Here is a 16,406-nt window from a genome sequence, read left to right on the forward strand (position 1 = left end):
AATCAATACATTGGAAAGTTTATCTAGAAGGGAACACTACACATATATAACTTGAGCAAGAGGAACATCTTTTAATGTTTTTAAGAGATGCACGACCAATGACTAAATCACAGAACCAAATGTCTCATAAGCAAGACGATAGCTAACATTAGCCAGCACCTAGCTAGCTGTCAAATGAAGGAAGAAGACAAACTGACATTTCAAATTGCTATTACAGTGTTGCCAGGCTGCCTGGAGCAAAATAAACGTACATTATGCATAGCTAGTTTAAGCACTGAATGGAATATATAATTGCTTACTCTTCATTCAGGTGCACTTATCCCCAGTGGAGGTGTATTTGTCTCTCCTTTAGAATTGTTATGCTACACGCAAAGCCATGCAAGGGAGCGGGTCATGTGACGAAATCAGCTGAATAACGCTGGTTGGTTCAAAGGTTGACATGGGTGTGTTCAGTGACAGTGCGCTAAAAATTCTTTGGTGCGCTCTGTGCATTGTGTTGGGTGCGCTTCAGCCCAAACAGTCGCCCAGAGAGCTGGGGTTTGTGTTGTACCCGCATTCACTTCACATCATGCAATAAATTGTAATATTCTGTGTATGCGTATGATCTTTCAAATACCAATTCAACAGTCGCTAGGTTGGGGAATATTCCCCATCAATTGAGAATTCTTATGTAGGCCTAGACAAACTAATGATCCTGGGAATTACATTTACCGTATGCAAGTAGCCAGTTTTTAAAGTGTTTAATGGTGATGACAAGAATGCCTCACATAGCCACACACACACACACACACACACACACACACACACACACACACACACACACACACACACACACACACACATACACATTCACACACACACACACACACACACACACACACACACACACATTGACAGGCTTCTATGAATATTTGATGTAGCCTAACCATCAGTGCCAAATTTGGCAGGACCCTGTCTCTATGACAACGAACAGGCGGGGTTTGCCAGCTGGGGACTACTGTATCTGAATTCATCAGCTTGGCATCGCCGCTCGAAAATCACCCGGTAGTCTAGCCATCATATCACATTAAACGAAAAGGGAATGGCAGACAAGGACAAGAAAGAAAATGTATGTAAACCGTTTTCGAACATTTGCTTCGTACGAATTCATTTTATTTTGCCTAATACATAGACTAATGAATAGAATAGAGCTATTGGGATAAGCCTGCAACACAAAGCATTTCACTCGCTTTGTCTATCTTAATTTATCTTCATCATAATGGAATTACAGTGAAAAAGAAAAAGAAAATGGAAATCTAAATCTATTGATCCAAATGGAATTTTTGATAGAATTGTGTTGCCTTATATTGAAAGTTTGCTGCGCCCAGACAGCCCATTTCAAATAGGAAAATAGTGATAAGAAAACGATTAACTTTCAACAGCTGTCATGCAGCTATGTGGTAATTATTCAAGCATGTATAAGATTATGTTTGTGTTGCAATGAGATTCAGGCCTATATATAGCAAATATGCTATGTTTCTTATTCAGGGGGAGTATGTCGGGGAAATAAAAGGTGGGATGCGGCCCTCAATGAAACTGATTGTCGTGGGTATTGTTGACAAGCAGCCAAAGAGGTTGGTAGACATTCCCGTTTTCTGTATCTCTTGTGATAGTGAGTAGTTACGATGGTTGAGCAGGTGCTAAAATGGACTGCATGTACATCCAAAAGTCCAAGCTTCAGACAATGGGAGGATTGTACAGCGCATCACACCGGAGGCCAGTTAAGATCAGGAGGGACAGAAATCTCGAAAGACAATGCATGCTCCTCTTTCAAAATAGTGTAGGCTATTGCCAGCCGAGAAAATATAAACTGAATTGGATAGAAAATATGTGCAGGGAGTGACAATTGCCAACATTGGAGATTCAAGTCTTTCTTGAAAATATAAAATGTACTGCATTTCTTAATTCAGTGGATGGGAAAATTGCAAATCCCATGACCGTTTATTGAGATAAGATCATGTCCTTATTTGGCTGCTTATGTGCCTGTTCATAAAGAGTAAATGGAGGGGAATATAAAGCAGGATTTTGATGTGATCATATAGTGCAACTTCCTATAGTACAACATTATTTTTCAATCCTAAATATTTGGGCTTTATGAGTTGTTTCTGTGTCCAATAAAACATCAGCATATCTTACACTTCTTATAATTATGACAATCTCAGCTTCATATTAAAACGTTTCTGAATGGTTTGTTCCAGACAGGCAGACATCAATGTAAATTGAAATAGTAAAGTTGTTACAGTGGCACAGCAAGCCATGATTACAGCAGCAGAGCAAATTGTATTGACCAATTGTGGTAGTCCAAAAGCCAGCAGATGTCACTACTGTATCACTGACACAAATATATATATTGTAGTTTAATTATGTTAGGCTTTTTATATACCTACTTCATTCAGTTTAACCTATGTTCAATTTGATATTAAACTAATGTTGTTTTGCAATTTAGATTCTGCCCAGAAAATTTAATTCACTCACTTCATCAGTCCCTAATCAATCTTGTATTTTAACAGCATGGAGGTGGCCTTGTTCAGTGACCTGCAGAATGACGACACAGAGGGAGACGTGGGTCTTCAGCTTAAGGTCAGCTTCATGGACAAGGCTATCCAGCGCAACGCTCGTCTGGCAGGGAAGTGGGGAGTATCTGAGAATATCATGTCCTACTTTCCCTTTGCAGCTGGAGAGGCTTTCAAGGTGCACTCATTAATAGGCCAACACAGTATAGGCCAACAGTTTACAATTTCCTTCTGTTTTGACATGGGCCCTTGAGCTCCTCATCAACATGATGATCTCTTTCCCTTTCTCAGATGGAAATTGTTTGCGAGCACCAGCAGTTCCGCATCCTGGTGGATGGACAGCCTCTGTGTGGCTTCACACATCGGGTGTCGCCACTTGCATCTCTCACTGCCCTACGAGTTTCTGGAGATCTACTGCTTACTAAGGTGGCCTAATACCAGGCCTTAACTTACAGTTGGCAGATTAGGTAAAGATGGGCGGGGGTCCGGGGGGTTGGGGGGGGACGGGGGACGGGGGCATAGAAGGACTATTGTGGTAAAAACTTGATTCTTGTGAATGTTTTTCAACTTTGATTGCAACAAATAACACCTGCTTCTTCATCATTTGTTAAGACAAGTGCCTTCACTAGTGTTTACTTTGGAATGTAACGGTCAATTGATGTTCATAGGTGATGAGATGAATCCAGTAAGGCAACAGATCGGAAGCAGTCTTTATTTCATAGTCTATAACCTACTACCTTACCTTGTTTTGTTAGGTAATCAAATATGCTGCATTAGATAACTGAGATGCAAATAGGGTAAAAGCACATTGTTCTCTAATGTGAAGAAGAAGAAATTCGACTGTCCTCTATAAATCCTCTAAATCATGAATGCCCATGCACCAAAAAAGGCAGCTACTTGAAAGTTCCTAAAACAAAACTATAAAAAAAAAAAAAAGAATGTCCTAAACTGTGCCCAGCTCAGTCCTTAGTAAAAGTAATGTAAAAGTAAGTAATACATTAGTGCATGCCAATGCTTTTGTCTATTGGTCAGTATGTTATTTTAGCCATAAAGGACTCATTTAAACAATCTGATTTGTATTCCATATATTATGTACAGTATCTACAGAGCTCTGTCAGCACTTGGTACATTGCTCTTAAAAAGCTCCAGAAGGCTTGTAAAACAAGTCTTAGCAACAGCTTTGCAAATGAGTTGCCTGTAGATACAAACCTTTTGTCTTTTTTTACTGCTCATGTATCTCAACATTTTTATTCAGATGTTTGAAATGGATTGTAGAACTTACTGCAATAAAGCTTTAATTTTTTTCCAAAATATGGTATTGTCAAGTCCTTAGGGTTAGGGTTAGGGTTAGGGTTAGTGTTAGGGTTAGGGTTAGTGTTAGGGTTAGGGTTAGGGTTAGGGAAACAGTATGTTTGGTAGTCTAAATGGAGTGCTAGGCTGCAGTCACGTTGCCTTGCGGATACTCTTTTCACAAGCTACAATTTTGGTTTCCTCTAATAACCCCTGATCACCAGATAACAAGGAAGATGATGCCAAAAGAGGAGAGACATGCATCAGCTTGTTGTGGGTGCAAGACCCTTCACCTGAGGCTCAGCATGTCTACACTTGAACCACGCATGGATGTGACACAAATGCCCTGAAGCACTGCCTGTCTGCACTTGAACTCATCTTTGTTTTGTGAAAATATTACAGACTGAATATCAATGGGGGAAATTGCTTTATTTGCTTTAACAGATACACAAAAACACAAAAAAATAGTTATTTACATGTCTAAACAACTATTCCAAATCTTCCTTTGGATTGTGCACATCCGTTATGTGACTACATTCATGGAATGTGCAGTATAATTCTACAAAATCTCATGTTAAAAGAAGTACAATAGACCTACAAATATTGTTTAAATGGTTAAAAGGACAAGTTAATCGAACTGATTTTGAAGAGGAGATGTCAAGATGTTGTCTCAATCCCACATGTCTAATACTCCACATGTCTGTTTTCTTTCATGGGCTGTGTCCAGATGCTTACAGTACTGCTCATTTAAGTCTGTTTTCTGATGGCATCTATCCAGTCCATCTTGTCCTGGCGGGTTGGAGCCTGGATAAAGTAGTGTGTGTTTGATTGCGTGATGATTTTTAATAAGTTGCCCTGTACGTTGCCCTTCACACCTGCATGGGGAGAGAGGTGAGAATCAGACTGCTGTAAATGTTCCCTGCCCTGCCTGAGTTCAGTTCAGTTCAGTCCCATAGTGTTATCAGCAGCCCCACCTGCGAGGACATGTGAGGGCCAAGGGTGACTCACCTGAGGGAACGCCATTGTCATCCAGCGAGGAGACCAAGCAACCTCTGAGACAGAGTCCGCCGGCGGGGCTGATGTCATCCTAACAGGTGACACAACAGGATGTGGATGAGACAGGGCATAAACAGGTCATTTTACCACAGAGAGAGACCAAATGGAATGAGCACGAGAAAGAGCTTTAAGTGGCCATGAACTCACCCTACTGGGGTCATAGTAATGCAAGAAACCTGGCTCTGACCGAAGCACAAACAGTCGCACCTTCCAGTTCTTTCTTTTGTGTCCCTGTTTTAAAGAAGGAGCAAAGAGTGATACTAAGAGTGGGAAACATACAGAGAGACAAAAAAATATATACATTTGTGAAAGTAATAACCCTATGGCTGAGTTTACCTGTTTAAGCAGATAGCCTCTCTTTATGACTTTCCCACTCATCTCCACTGCTGACAGTGAGGTCTCCGCCTTCACACTCCCCCTCTTCTTGAAGCTCTCAGACTGAGAGAGAACATCGACACATTATGAGGACTTTCAAATTCATTTAAACATTGTGATACATGAGAGCATTGCATGTGAAGTGCCACTTCCATGGAGATGAGCGGTAGGTGAGGGGACACTCACAAAGCTGTAGAGTGCAGTGGAGTCATCCAGGAACTGCTCACTGAGTCCTGCGGTGCGTAGGGCCTCTATACTCCTGACCCCCACTGGACGCACAAAGCCCTCTTCCAGCACCGCAGAGGCCAGAGTCACAGCCTCTACACGGGACAGAGCCAGCTGCATGAACACAAGCCAGTCCACCACCTCAGAGCCTGCAAAGCCAGAGAGGGGTCCTCAGCATCAGCATCATAGTCATTACATTCATTAACACCCACATCAATATTCTTTCTGCCCAACACCATCATAGCAGCAGCAGATGCAGTATGATAGACCTATATAACATTATGTTAGGTACAGCAGTTTACCTGAGAAGCAGTTGGTGTAGGAGCTGCCCTGCTCTACATGGTTGGTCATCTTTAAGCCACTGTGAACGTCATACATAGAGTCCACCACCTGGCTGAGAGAGAGAACAGATGCTATTTGTTTATTTATGTGTCCGGAATATGTAAATATACAATATACAATATACAATTATAAGCAATGGACTTAATTGACACAACATTTCCACACACTAGAGCTGTGAAGTTTGTGTGAGAAACATATTGGTTAGATTCACAACAGGCAAAAGTATTAGTCCAAGGGCTCACTTCAGATTGACGTTGTGCAGTTGTAGTGATTGGGGTCCAGTGGGCCCCGGCTGACCGGTGGTCGGAGCATCAGCCGGACGGAGCTTCTCAACCGCTGCTGCAATAACTGCAGCCCATTCGTCACGCTCCTCCCGAGAGCTCGCCTCAAGGAAGTGTTCCACAGAACTCTTTGTCTGCAGCTTGAAGACCAGCTGAGGTGAATCACAATGAGGGTCAATACAGGATATGATGTGAAAGTCCCAAAACACAAGAGAATGATGCTTCCAAGAGTATTTGATTGTGTAAAGTACTTTAAGGTAATTTAAACTAACTTTCATTTAATTCAAATACAGACATTTTTAAAGTTTGAAATTTCTGATTCTGTGCTAAACAAAAGCACTGACACAGTCATAGCAACCTTCAAAGAGCATGATGTGTTTGATAAGCACAATGCCATCATTTTGAGAATATTTCAGTTAATAACAGCAGAGTAACCCTATCTGAGTTGGTCTTTAAAGATCAGTAACACTCCCTTTAAAACTCTATGGATAGCTTCTGATCCTGATATTTGGCTGTCTGCATCAATACATTCAAATTATCGATTCCTATGAGGAGAAACTTCCATGATGGAATTTAGCTGATTCCAAATTAATTAATACTGAGTTCACTGATTCCAGTAGGTTAAAAAAGTTCCATACGCCTATACTCACCGGCCGATTGTCGTGCTCCAGAAATGGGCAGGTAATTACACAGCCGTTCAACAATATTCTCCCGCGTTGACATGAGTCTCTTTTGCTCCCATCATACTTATAATAGAACAATTTATCTGGCATCACCACAAACCAGCGCGCCTTCCAGTTATGAACCATATGACCCTTGAACAAAATTGAAAAGGTGAATAAATGTCATAACCAGGCTAATTTGTACATGTTTAGTGGTTCAATTGAATAACTATTAGGGCCGGTTTCACAGACAATGCTTAAGCCTAGTCCCAGACTAAAATGCCTGTTTGAGCGACTTGCACAGATTTATCTTAAAATAGTCGTAGATTTAGCCTGTTCTGGATTAAACATTTTAATTTAAGTAGTACACAATGGGCCGGTTTCACAGACAAGGTTTAAACCTAGTCCTGGACTAATGCACACTTTCAATGGCAAATTGCCACTGAGGATGCTTTTTAGTCTTGTCTGTGAAACCGGCTAATTAAGGCCCACTCCTGGCTTAATCTAAATCCTGTCCGTGAAACCGTTTTTATTTATCTTAATCTCACCCGCTTCACCAAGAATCCCTCCTTTAGGATAGAAGTTTTCTGATCCGCATCCATGTCTCCACAGGTTGTTCTTACCTGTCCTCAATCGAAGGACGGCATAGTTCCCCACCGAGTGCGTCATCATGTCACACCCATCATAAATCTAACAGAACATGCAGTATTTACAGGGAAGCAAACGCATGCACGTAGCCTCAAGGCACATAGTTCACAGCACAGGTAACATATAGGCCATTACTGCAAGCTCTCACATGAGGGCGCGCTCACTCCGTGAATGCATTGTCAGGAGCAATGCCATTTCAATATGACCTTTCTCTGCAATTTGGGAATATGTGGCTGTGATTTCCAACAGACTTTCTAAATTTAATCAAGGCATTTCGATCGTGAGGAAATCAACATTTTCTAAATGTTGATTTCCTCAAAATCAACATTAAAAAAACCCATTTTGTTTAATGGGAGCAAATGCAATCTGATATCTATAAATAACATTTATCACACTGACTTTATTGTAAGTATAATGTTGCAACTTTCCATTTCCATTATCAAGAGAACAACAAATACATTCCCAATCACTTATAAAATAGATCAGATAGAAAGACAGGGCTTATTCAAATTAACATAGTGTGTGTGTGTGTGTGTGTGTGTGTGTGTGTGTGTGTGTGTGTGTGTGTGTGTGTGTGTGTGTGTGTGTGTGTGTGTGCGTGCCTGCGTGCCTGCGTGCATGCGTGTGATTGTGATTGTGTTTGTGTTTGTGTGCGTCTGTGTTCTTATTCCATGGTGACTCAGTTCCCTATTATTTTAAGCACGTGAGGAATTCAGATCCTGGAGACAGTAACATCAGTAACGAGTTGTAACAAAGGAGCTGATCCTCTTTTGATTAAAGAAACAGCAGTGGAGGTAAACAACAGCCCCTCTGGTCTGTAACAGCTGTGGCCAATGGGGATGTGAGGCAGGTGGTGCAAGATCAGGGGCACCACACAGTGGACACGTATTCAACTAGAACAGGAATATCTATAGGTCTGTCTGAGTATCTTGAAAGACAACACACAAGTCCTCTGCGGTGGAGGAATGAACTCATGTTCATACAAGAGGGCAGAAAAGGCTGTTTGGAATGTGTTACCGAATCAATCTGGTAAGTTGCCAGTATGATCGTGGAGAGCATCTGTTCAACACAAACTCCTAAAGTCCTCTTTAACAGGATCTCCCTACTTGAGGGACATAGCACCACATTGTCTGTGCTTTACTCAGACCCTTTTCAGCTGCTTTTGTAAAGGTGCCTTTGGGAGCTAAGCGAAGCCATTGGCCAAGGTGTGTTTCTGGAATGCGTCCTGGCTGACTAAACATTAACTTAAATCAAACATTTATTATGTAAATAGCGATGGTGATTCAACACCAACACACAGGATGTGGATTATTTGACGCAGGGTTATTTGACGCAGCAGGTCTCTTGTGGAGTGCCGTGTGGAGTATGGTCTGGTCACATACACTTTAACGCGCACTCTACACATTGTTGTCTTAGTCCACAATGTGATTGTTCCTTGGGTGTGTTTGCAGAGCGACAACATCCACAGCTGGTCACACAATGCTGTTCACTGATCTGACTCCCATTTATGTATCGTACTCCAAATGCACTCCAATAAAACTATATTGGAAGAAGAGCAGATAAACCATATCAGTGCTGTTTTATTTGCAGTTAAATTGTAATTATATTGTAATTTTATTTACAGGGATGGCAATCTGTTAAAATTCCCAGACGACAAATTATTTTTTGTCTTTATATACGGCAGTCAACAAATGATTTCATGTTAGCTAAAATGTTAGCTGAAAAATTAGTAGACGAAAAAAGTCAGACATTGTATTGTATTCTGACCAATTTCTGAAGTTTCCATCACCCACTTCTTAAATACAAGATTACATGGTTTATGGTTGTTGACCCCATTTGACGGTTGGTCCACACTGGCCTATACTGAATAGACTGGCCAATTTCAATTTCAATTACCACTATTTCACTCTAGGTCTACTCTGCACTAACCATGTACTGTACTATATGTGTAATTTTCACAGATTTGGTAACAAGTTTAAAATAAGATTTCTTTTAAACTCACTAGTTTGCCATAACATGAAAGAAAATGAAAAAGAGTCTCAAGGTGCTTTCAAACGATTTAAAATGTATTATTAGTGTAAGTACAATACATGACTTCTTATCATGCAGTCATCTTCTAGGCTACAGTATAGATAAGACAATTAACTTAGTACAGCATGTGGAAACAGTAAACACTGTGAGACAGTTGATGCATAAGATCCGGGATGACTCAATACCACAATCCCTGGCAGTCTCTTCAATATAAACATCCTACATTGGCGCTTAAGAGAGTTTCCCTTCAGACAGAAGCAAAATCCCATCCCTCAGAACATCATGATATCTGCCCTCTGATCATATGGCAACATATGGCAAAATACATTACAATCAATCTATGTAGCACAGAAATGTTTGACATCTACACAATTATATAAACTTAAAATCTAACCTATCTCCATGGACACCCCCACCCCTCCTCCTCCTCCTCCTCCTCCTCCACCCCCACCCCCACCCCCCCTCCCTAGACATTCACAGAATGTGTGGTGTTTTACAATCCATTTCAGCAAACAGTGAAGTGCCAGAAGCTTAGCTGTAATGAAGTGTCCCCTGTTCTCTTGTAAAGCAAGCACCTATATGGCAGTATAGATAAAGCTGTCCACTGCCTTGAGACCCTTTATATGTCTTTCAGGATCCATTCAGTCTGTGCCATGCTGCCACCACCTTCTCAGGGTGTGCTATGGTGTCCCTCCACTGCTCGCCAGCTTCTTGTGTGGGGCTATCAAATCCCAGGTGAACCTGTAGAAAATGTCACATAACGGTAATCTCAGCTGTTACATTCCAAGTGCTTTTTTTCAGGTGAGAGAAATAGGAGAAGTGTGTGTGCGGGGCGTGTCGTGTCGTGGATACAGAAATATTGGGGTTTTATGTGGGTCTGAGTGTGGTAAAACATGCTCACCTGGCCGAGGAGGTATTTTCTTCTGACAGAGCTGCGGCTGTAGAGTTTAACTGACAGTTGGAAGCCCTGGTCTAAAGCCGCCACGGGGAAGTAGAAGATCTCTGTCCACTGAATCTGACATCCAGAGGACTTCAGCGCACGAGTCTTCTTCTTGATCACCAACCTACCCGGCTGGTGCATCTCTGTCTTTACAAAGAAAGCTTTTCGACGAGGGAAAACATAAACAAATTGGTTACTTGATTTGCCCTGTTTTAGAAAATCATGTCAGTGAGATGCTGTTGTTGGTCAGGCTATCCAGACACCTACACTGGCTGAGGGGTGCAGAGGAGGCCGGGAGATTTTGGGCTGCGAGGACCTGGAGCTGGATGCGCCCAGTGACAGGCTGGAAGCAGGTTGCCAGGTGCAGCTCAGCATGGCAGATCTGGGGAAGGAGAGCATCAGCCACTGGGGACAGTATAGATTTGTACGGTCGCAAACATTTCCTCCATGCTAATAAACATATTCACTCTATCCCAAGACGTTATTTACAGACTTGGTTAAAACACTGTAAATCTAATGACTGTGAGTTTTTTTGTTCTCGCTCGAGTCATTTGTATCTATGCTGCTGTTCAATCTCTTTTGTATGGTTGTATGAACATCTGATGAATGACAGGAATGCAGACAATATAAATGCACGCTTGCCAAACTGGCAACATCATGGACTGGTCTGAAGGGGAACACGCAAGCAAATAAGAGACAGGGAGTAAAAATACAACACAGACATAATCTTTTTCTTGACGTTTTCATGAGTTGAACCAAAGAGAAAGATGTGAGTGGAACCAATGAGTGGAACCAAAGGGAAATATGTTCGGTGCTTGTGTGCTTGTCTGACTGTGTGTATTGCCTTTTGAGGTCATTTTTACTGTCTAATAACATGTGCCCGTTAACTGGAAGAATTGTATGGGGCTCCCCCTCTGAGAGCATGTTGATGATTCACCCACCGCCTGATCTATAAATTGCAGGAACAGAACCGCATTTTACTGTCACTTTATTATTATTTACCCATATACAGGGCCATTATCGACAAAACCTCTCTCATCTGAATCGTTGGTTTGACCTACTTTCCCTGTGTTAAATTTCCAGCATCTACAACCCTGATGGGTTTTTCCAATAAACATTTCCTTTCCAATTCCCCTTTTCTCTAAAACTTCCTTAATACTCCTCTTCTTCCTTGTCATATTATGCAACAGCAGAGAGGCTTAGTATATCAATATTGACTTAGGTGCCAACAGCCTGCAATATATCAAAAGGAAAACAGTTTTATGAGGCACATGCAACTCTCAGTTTCACTCTTCACGTAGTGTTATATTGTAATATGTAATAATAAAAAGAAAGCGCATTGAGAATAGCCACAGTCTAGAATAAATAACACAATTGACCTTTTCCCATACGACAGGCATTTTCTCTTGGCAACAATTACAGAAGGCCTACTACAAAGACGAAGATGATGCATAACTAAAATCAACATCATATTCCTACCAAGGCCAACATATACATTCTGTAACAGAATGTTGCAAAACCATTAAGCATCACCTGAACAAACCCTATTGACACCCTATTGACATGACGCTAAAGAATTATACAAACAAGCCAGTGCGTCACAGTGGTTGCAGTTCTTTTTGGTCAGTAAAGAGAAAATAAAAGAACGAATAAGAGCGGGAGACAGTAAAGAGAGAAGTAAAGAACATGTCAGAGTGGGTAGTCAAGAGAAACAGCACATTGTTGACATTTCCCAAGACTAGACAAGGGACGCATGACAGTAAAAACTCTCTCTCTTTACCCCCCGTTCTCAGTGGGACACTATAGCGGGACACTCACAGAGGTTTTGGACATTGGGCTGAGGTCAAGCCAGTGCTCAGTTTCCTCGGTGCCCAGCTGGCGCAGGGATAGGACACACTCAGCCACCGTGCGCTTCCTGGGGTGGTACGTCTGGAGCCGCAGCACCAGCGCACTGCAGCGCAGCTGCTGCAGGAGCAGCGAAAACACGAAGGTCTCCATGAAGACAATGTCCTGAGAAGGGAAAACAAGAGCACAGGCTAAGAATGGGTATAGTCAACCTACTTTGTTACTCTCAGTTTAATCTCAGAGGGAATGGTTCATAATAACTAGGCAATATCACCTCATTCACTGTCATCAATGTGCTATCTAACTCATTCCTGGCCTATCAAATCAACCTGTAGTCCGTGAAATGCAAAAGCTCAATAGAGACATTGTGTCAGAAATGATTAAACTAGCAGTACGGGGGCCAATAGTAAAGTAATACCCAGGGGATAGGAAGGCCAGCTGCCAGAGTGAATGACCTTTTCTCTGGCTTACCAAACAGAGGCCCAATGTTAAAGACAAGAAGACGCGGGCATCCTGGGCTGCTGGTGAGACGAGAAGGTAACTGACCACCAGTGATGTCGCTCTTTCTCTTATCCTTCATGTGCGAGCCAATTTAATGGATAAATTGAGTTTTTTGTAATATTTTGTTCTAACTTACCGAGGAACCTTCCTTGATTGAGCTCTTGAACTGTATCGGTTTGGTCATAGTGATGATGCCTTTGATTCCCATCTTTTGTTGTTCAACGCCCTCCAAAGGAAAGTTCAAATCCTTACACTGATAAAAGGGAAAGAAAACATGATTTGAGATTGTGCTACAGAATGCATGGAGCATAGTGTATTCACTACACATTCTGTGCATTTTTTTTACATTTACATTTTTGACATTTATCAGATGCTTTTATTCAAAGCGACTTACAACAAGTACATTTGTCTACAGTAAGTGAATCATCTATACACCGGTCATCATAAGAAAAACAAATCTATGCTGTGCAACACATTCTGTACTACAATTCTGTACATGAAAAATGAAAATGAAACAGTGCAGTGATTATTTCCATTGAGACAGTGAGCGAGTTAATAGAGCAGTCAGAGGAGTTATTGGGATGAAGTTTCATGGTCCTGGATTCTTTACAGACAGAGGCTCCATTGAGCCTCCAAGGAGGGCAACACAATGGAGCATTTTGTCCCCCTGAGCGCACTCTCCTCCAGGCCTGTAACCGTACCTGCACCAGCGTGATCCACACCTGCTCCTGGGCCTCCTGGTAGCTCAGCCGGACACACACCTTTCCCAGGTCCCTCTCATCCCCAGACAGAGTGATGGACTCTACAAAACATGCTCACATTGTCAAATGTCAGCTGAAATGTGTGTGTGTGTGCGTGTGTGTGTGTGTGTGTATGTGTTTGTGTGTCAAACATTCACAAACAACTTGTTATTAAATTAAGTCAACACAGAATTGTATTTGTGCCATTTTGTCGTGACGAACAAGCTGCGTGTCTCGATGAAGAGATGTCTCTATATCGGGAGTGTTATCTGAGGATTCGAATGCATGACTGAAGTTAAAACATTTGGAAGTAATTACTGCGTCTGCCCTTTCACGATTGCTCTATCTGACTCAGTCGCACTGCTTAGGAAGGTCGGGGGTGGAGGGGTGGAGGTGGAGGGGTGGAGGTGGAGGGGTGGAGTGGGGACTGTATTTTTCCTCTCAAAGAAAAAACAGAAAACGAACCTTGCCAGAAACAATGCTAGAAACTGAAATAATTACCAAGACTTCGACTGCTTTCAAGGGAATCTCTCTTGGAGGATGTGCTGCTCTGGACACTGGACACCGAGTCAAAACGCTACGGACAAACCAAGACATAAAGGAGAGCTTCAAAGTTAGATTTCTCAGATGAAACGAGAGAGCAAACTCAGCAATGACGTTTCCACATTGTGAGTTTTGAATAATGTTTGACGTGGTTTTGGGGCGTGACATGAGACAGAGTGCTCATAACATTGGCTATCAAATATTAATGTTATAACTAATGGAGTGTTAATGACAAGCAGACATAATATCCTTTATATAACTAATACAGCAAAGAAAACACGCCCAGAACAGCCCAAACATCACCCATTGTAAAACACTAAACGTAATGGTGATTAATTACCACTTCATCCAGCACAATCACCAAAGCTTTGCTCCTTCTTTATAAAGACCTCAGTTGAGTAACAGTCAATGACAATATTCAAGAACCCAGTGACGCACAATGACTTATTATGGAGTACAGAAATAGGTATTGCCTATTGCCTATTGGATTTAGGGCTTAGTACACAGGGGCATCTCATTGAAATAGTCAAAGGGGTTTGAATATATAAACATCCTCACTTGCAGATGGCCCTGAGGGCTAGACAGATCGAACATGGAGCTACTCAGCCTTTGTCTTTTCAGATCCCAAACTGGAAGGCAAGCAAACAAGGAATTACATGGGTGCTAACACACTATAAAAAGGGAGGGTGCTCCTTTGAGACATTTTGTTCTGTAGCTAAATGAAACATCAATCATCAATTTCAATTATTATATTATAATCAAAATTATTTTACTGTTATCTTTCAACTCTACAGTCAAAATACACTCCATACACATTGTTTTGAAACAGGTAAGATAATTTCAGTCATAAGATGAATTAATCACAAAATTAAAGAAACAAAGTAACCTTGATGGGACAATTCTCAATAGGGACATTACATACCTGCGCCATGGGGACTGTTTTTTGCTCTAGGGGACATACAGTCTGGATTGTAGACAATGTTACTGCTCCCAGAGAGCTCAGCCTTCCTCTCTGCATAGGTACTCCTGGCAGAACCTGGTTTACAGAGAGGTTACAGTGTGCTTAGACATTACACATTGCAGGCTATATAACGATTAACCTATATGTGTGTAGACTGCAAGGGCTCATATACTGTAGACTGCAGTGCAACAATGTCTTCGACTCTCTGGTGTCCGCAACTATTACAAGGCACTATTATAGAATCTGATTTAAGCATATGATTAATGTAAATACAATGTTAATGTTAATGTATGTACAGTAGTATGTATGTATGTGGTAATCATTTGAATGAGGATCTCAAATTTGCCATTTTCCCAAACACAACAAGCCTTATCGCACATAACACAGAGCATACTTTTCACTGACTCCTAGGAGACCGCAGGTCATGGTAGTGGTACATACTCTGTGCGCCTGACTGGTAGTTGGGGTAGTGAGAGCCTCTCGGTTGGATGTAGGAGGGCTTGAATGTAGGGAGGACAAAGGGCACCTCTTTTCCATCTGGGGGAAGCTTGGAGAGGAGGTAGTCCTCTGAAACTCTGCCCCCCTTCCTCAAATCACCTGGGGTTGCTGCCTTGGCAGGTGGCATCTTCACTCTAATCACTTTAGAGCATAAGAAATCCATCAAAAATACAAACAGGCTAGTTAAGGCACAGGCTGTTTATAATCTTTTTGAAAGTCAAACACGTCAACTCACCTTGGGTCTCTAGTTCCTCCTTGACTAGAAAGCTCTTGCAACAGTTTTTGATGCATTCCATTGCCATACTAAAAGATTTGTAGATTCAGAGTGGAGAATAGGCTGCACAGTAGCACTGAACACAGAACGCAAAGGACCTGTGAAAGTTTCCTATGATGTATATTAAAACATATTGATTGATGATATCACTTTATGACCATATTACATTCATTTATATAGAGTACGACTGACAGTCTATCCACCTATGAAAATGTCAAATCTAGAAAAACTCATGTTAACAATATTACTTTGAAATCAATAATCTTATAATCGCAACTACCAGGTCAAACCATTTAGAAATACCTGCTTGTTGTACCGCTAGAGAAACGCGCAGAACTGAAATCCTAAATAAATCCTTCCGTGATGAAGACAGGTGGAACACGAGAACTCTCCAGCGCTCATTCCAGTAACCCTCTATCAAACAAGTTGTCGGTCCTAGTGCCCGTCGGCAGCACCGCTCATCTTAAGTTACTCAAGCAGCCTACAGCTCTTTCTCTCTCTTTCTTTCTCAGGGTGCTTTACTGAGTGGGTTGCCCTACTGAGTGGGTTGCCCTACCGCCTTTCTCGGATGCGCGCTTCCTTCTCCGAATACTCGAAGGAAATAGAGTGCAGAAATTCCAGTGGTTATACAATAGGCAGTGT

The 16,406-nt window shown here is 41.7% G+C and overlaps 3 protein-coding genes across 3 annotated transcripts; 1 reads left to right on the top strand and 2 right to left on the bottom strand.

Annotated features, from left to right (window-relative positions):
- The first annotated feature begins 1,053 nt into the window (after positions 1-1,053).
- Positions 1,054-3,023, top strand: LOC310813790 (galectin-related protein B). Its single transcript, XM_083682909.1, has 4 exons — positions 1,054-1,108; positions 1,528-1,613; positions 2,550-2,730; positions 2,844-3,023. Exons 1-4 carry the CDS (start codon positions 1,082-1,084, stop codon positions 2,985-2,987), a joined length of 438 nt encoding a protein of 145 aa, XP_083539035.1. The 5' UTR covers positions 1,054-1,081; the 3' UTR covers positions 2,988-3,023.
- A 1,241-nt stretch (positions 3,024-4,264) lies between these two features.
- Positions 4,265-7,441, bottom strand: plek2 (pleckstrin 2). The gene is made up of 9 exons (XM_083684028.1): positions 7,332-7,441; positions 6,772-6,936; positions 6,083-6,273; positions 5,801-5,892; positions 5,460-5,647; positions 5,235-5,336; positions 5,046-5,129; positions 4,851-4,929; positions 4,265-4,717 (listed from the first exon to the last, which is right to left on the bottom strand). The coding sequence occupies exons 1-9, from the start codon at positions 7,383-7,385 to the stop codon at positions 4,590-4,592; spliced, it is 1,083 nt and encodes a 360-aa protein (XP_083540154.1). The 5' UTR covers positions 7,386-7,441; the 3' UTR covers positions 4,265-4,589.
- A 2,494-nt stretch (positions 7,442-9,935) lies between these two features.
- Positions 9,936-16,248, bottom strand: tc2n (tandem C2 domains, nuclear). The gene is made up of 12 exons (XM_083684069.1): positions 16,068-16,248; positions 15,726-15,862; positions 15,434-15,631; positions 14,954-15,067; positions 14,590-14,660; positions 13,990-14,065; positions 13,450-13,550; positions 12,885-13,001; positions 12,221-12,412; positions 10,670-10,784; positions 10,364-10,563; positions 9,936-10,203 (listed from the first exon to the last, which is right to left on the bottom strand). The coding sequence occupies exons 2-12, from the start codon at positions 15,790-15,792 to the stop codon at positions 10,093-10,095; spliced, it is 1,362 nt and encodes a 453-aa protein (XP_083540195.1). The 5' UTR covers positions 15,793-15,862; positions 16,068-16,248; the 3' UTR covers positions 9,936-10,092.
- Between the last annotated feature and the right edge of the window lie 158 nt (positions 16,249-16,406).

This window comes from Argentina silus (genome assembly GCF_951799395.1).
Source record: "Argentina silus genome assembly, chromosome: 13".
Taxonomy (NCBI): domain Eukaryota; kingdom Metazoa; phylum Chordata; class Actinopteri; order Argentiniformes; family Argentinidae; genus Argentina; species Argentina silus.

Bases quoted from the DNA above. Each gene is read 5' to 3' on its own strand.
- LOC310813790 (XM_083682909.1), top strand. From the start codon at position 1,082: ATGGCAGACAAGGACAAGAAAGAAAAT. The intron at 1,614-2,549 runs GTTGGTAGACAT...GTATTTTAACAG, and splicing joins GTTGACAAGCAGCCAAAGAG to CATGGAGGTGGCCTTGTTCA. The intron at 2,731-2,843 runs GTGCACTCATTA...TCCCTTTCTCAG, and splicing joins CAGCTGGAGAGGCTTTCAAG to ATGGAAATTGTTTGCGAGCA.
- plek2 (XM_083684028.1), bottom strand. From the start codon at position 7,385: ATGGATGCGGATCAGAAAACTTCTATCCTAAAGGAGGGATTCTTGGTG. The intron at 6,937-7,331 runs GTGAGATTAAGA...ATTTTGTTCAAG, and splicing joins AGGGATTCTTGGTGAAGCGG to GGTCATATGGTTCATAACTG. The intron at 4,718-4,850 runs GTGAGTCACCCT...CTCCCCATGCAG, and splicing joins TGACAATGGCGTTCCCTCAG to GTGTGAAGGGCAACGTACAG.
- tc2n (XM_083684069.1), bottom strand. From the start codon at position 15,792: ATGGCAATGGAATGCATCAAAAACTGTTGCAAGAGCTTTCTAGTCAAG. The intron at 14,066-14,589 runs GTGAGGATGTTT...GTTTGTCCGTAG, and splicing joins GCCCTCAGGGCCATCTGCAA to CGTTTTGACTCGGTGTCCAG. The intron at 10,204-10,363 runs GTGAGCATGTTT...CATTTTCTACAG, and splicing joins GAAAATACCTCCTCGGCCAG to GTTCACCTGGGATTTGATAG.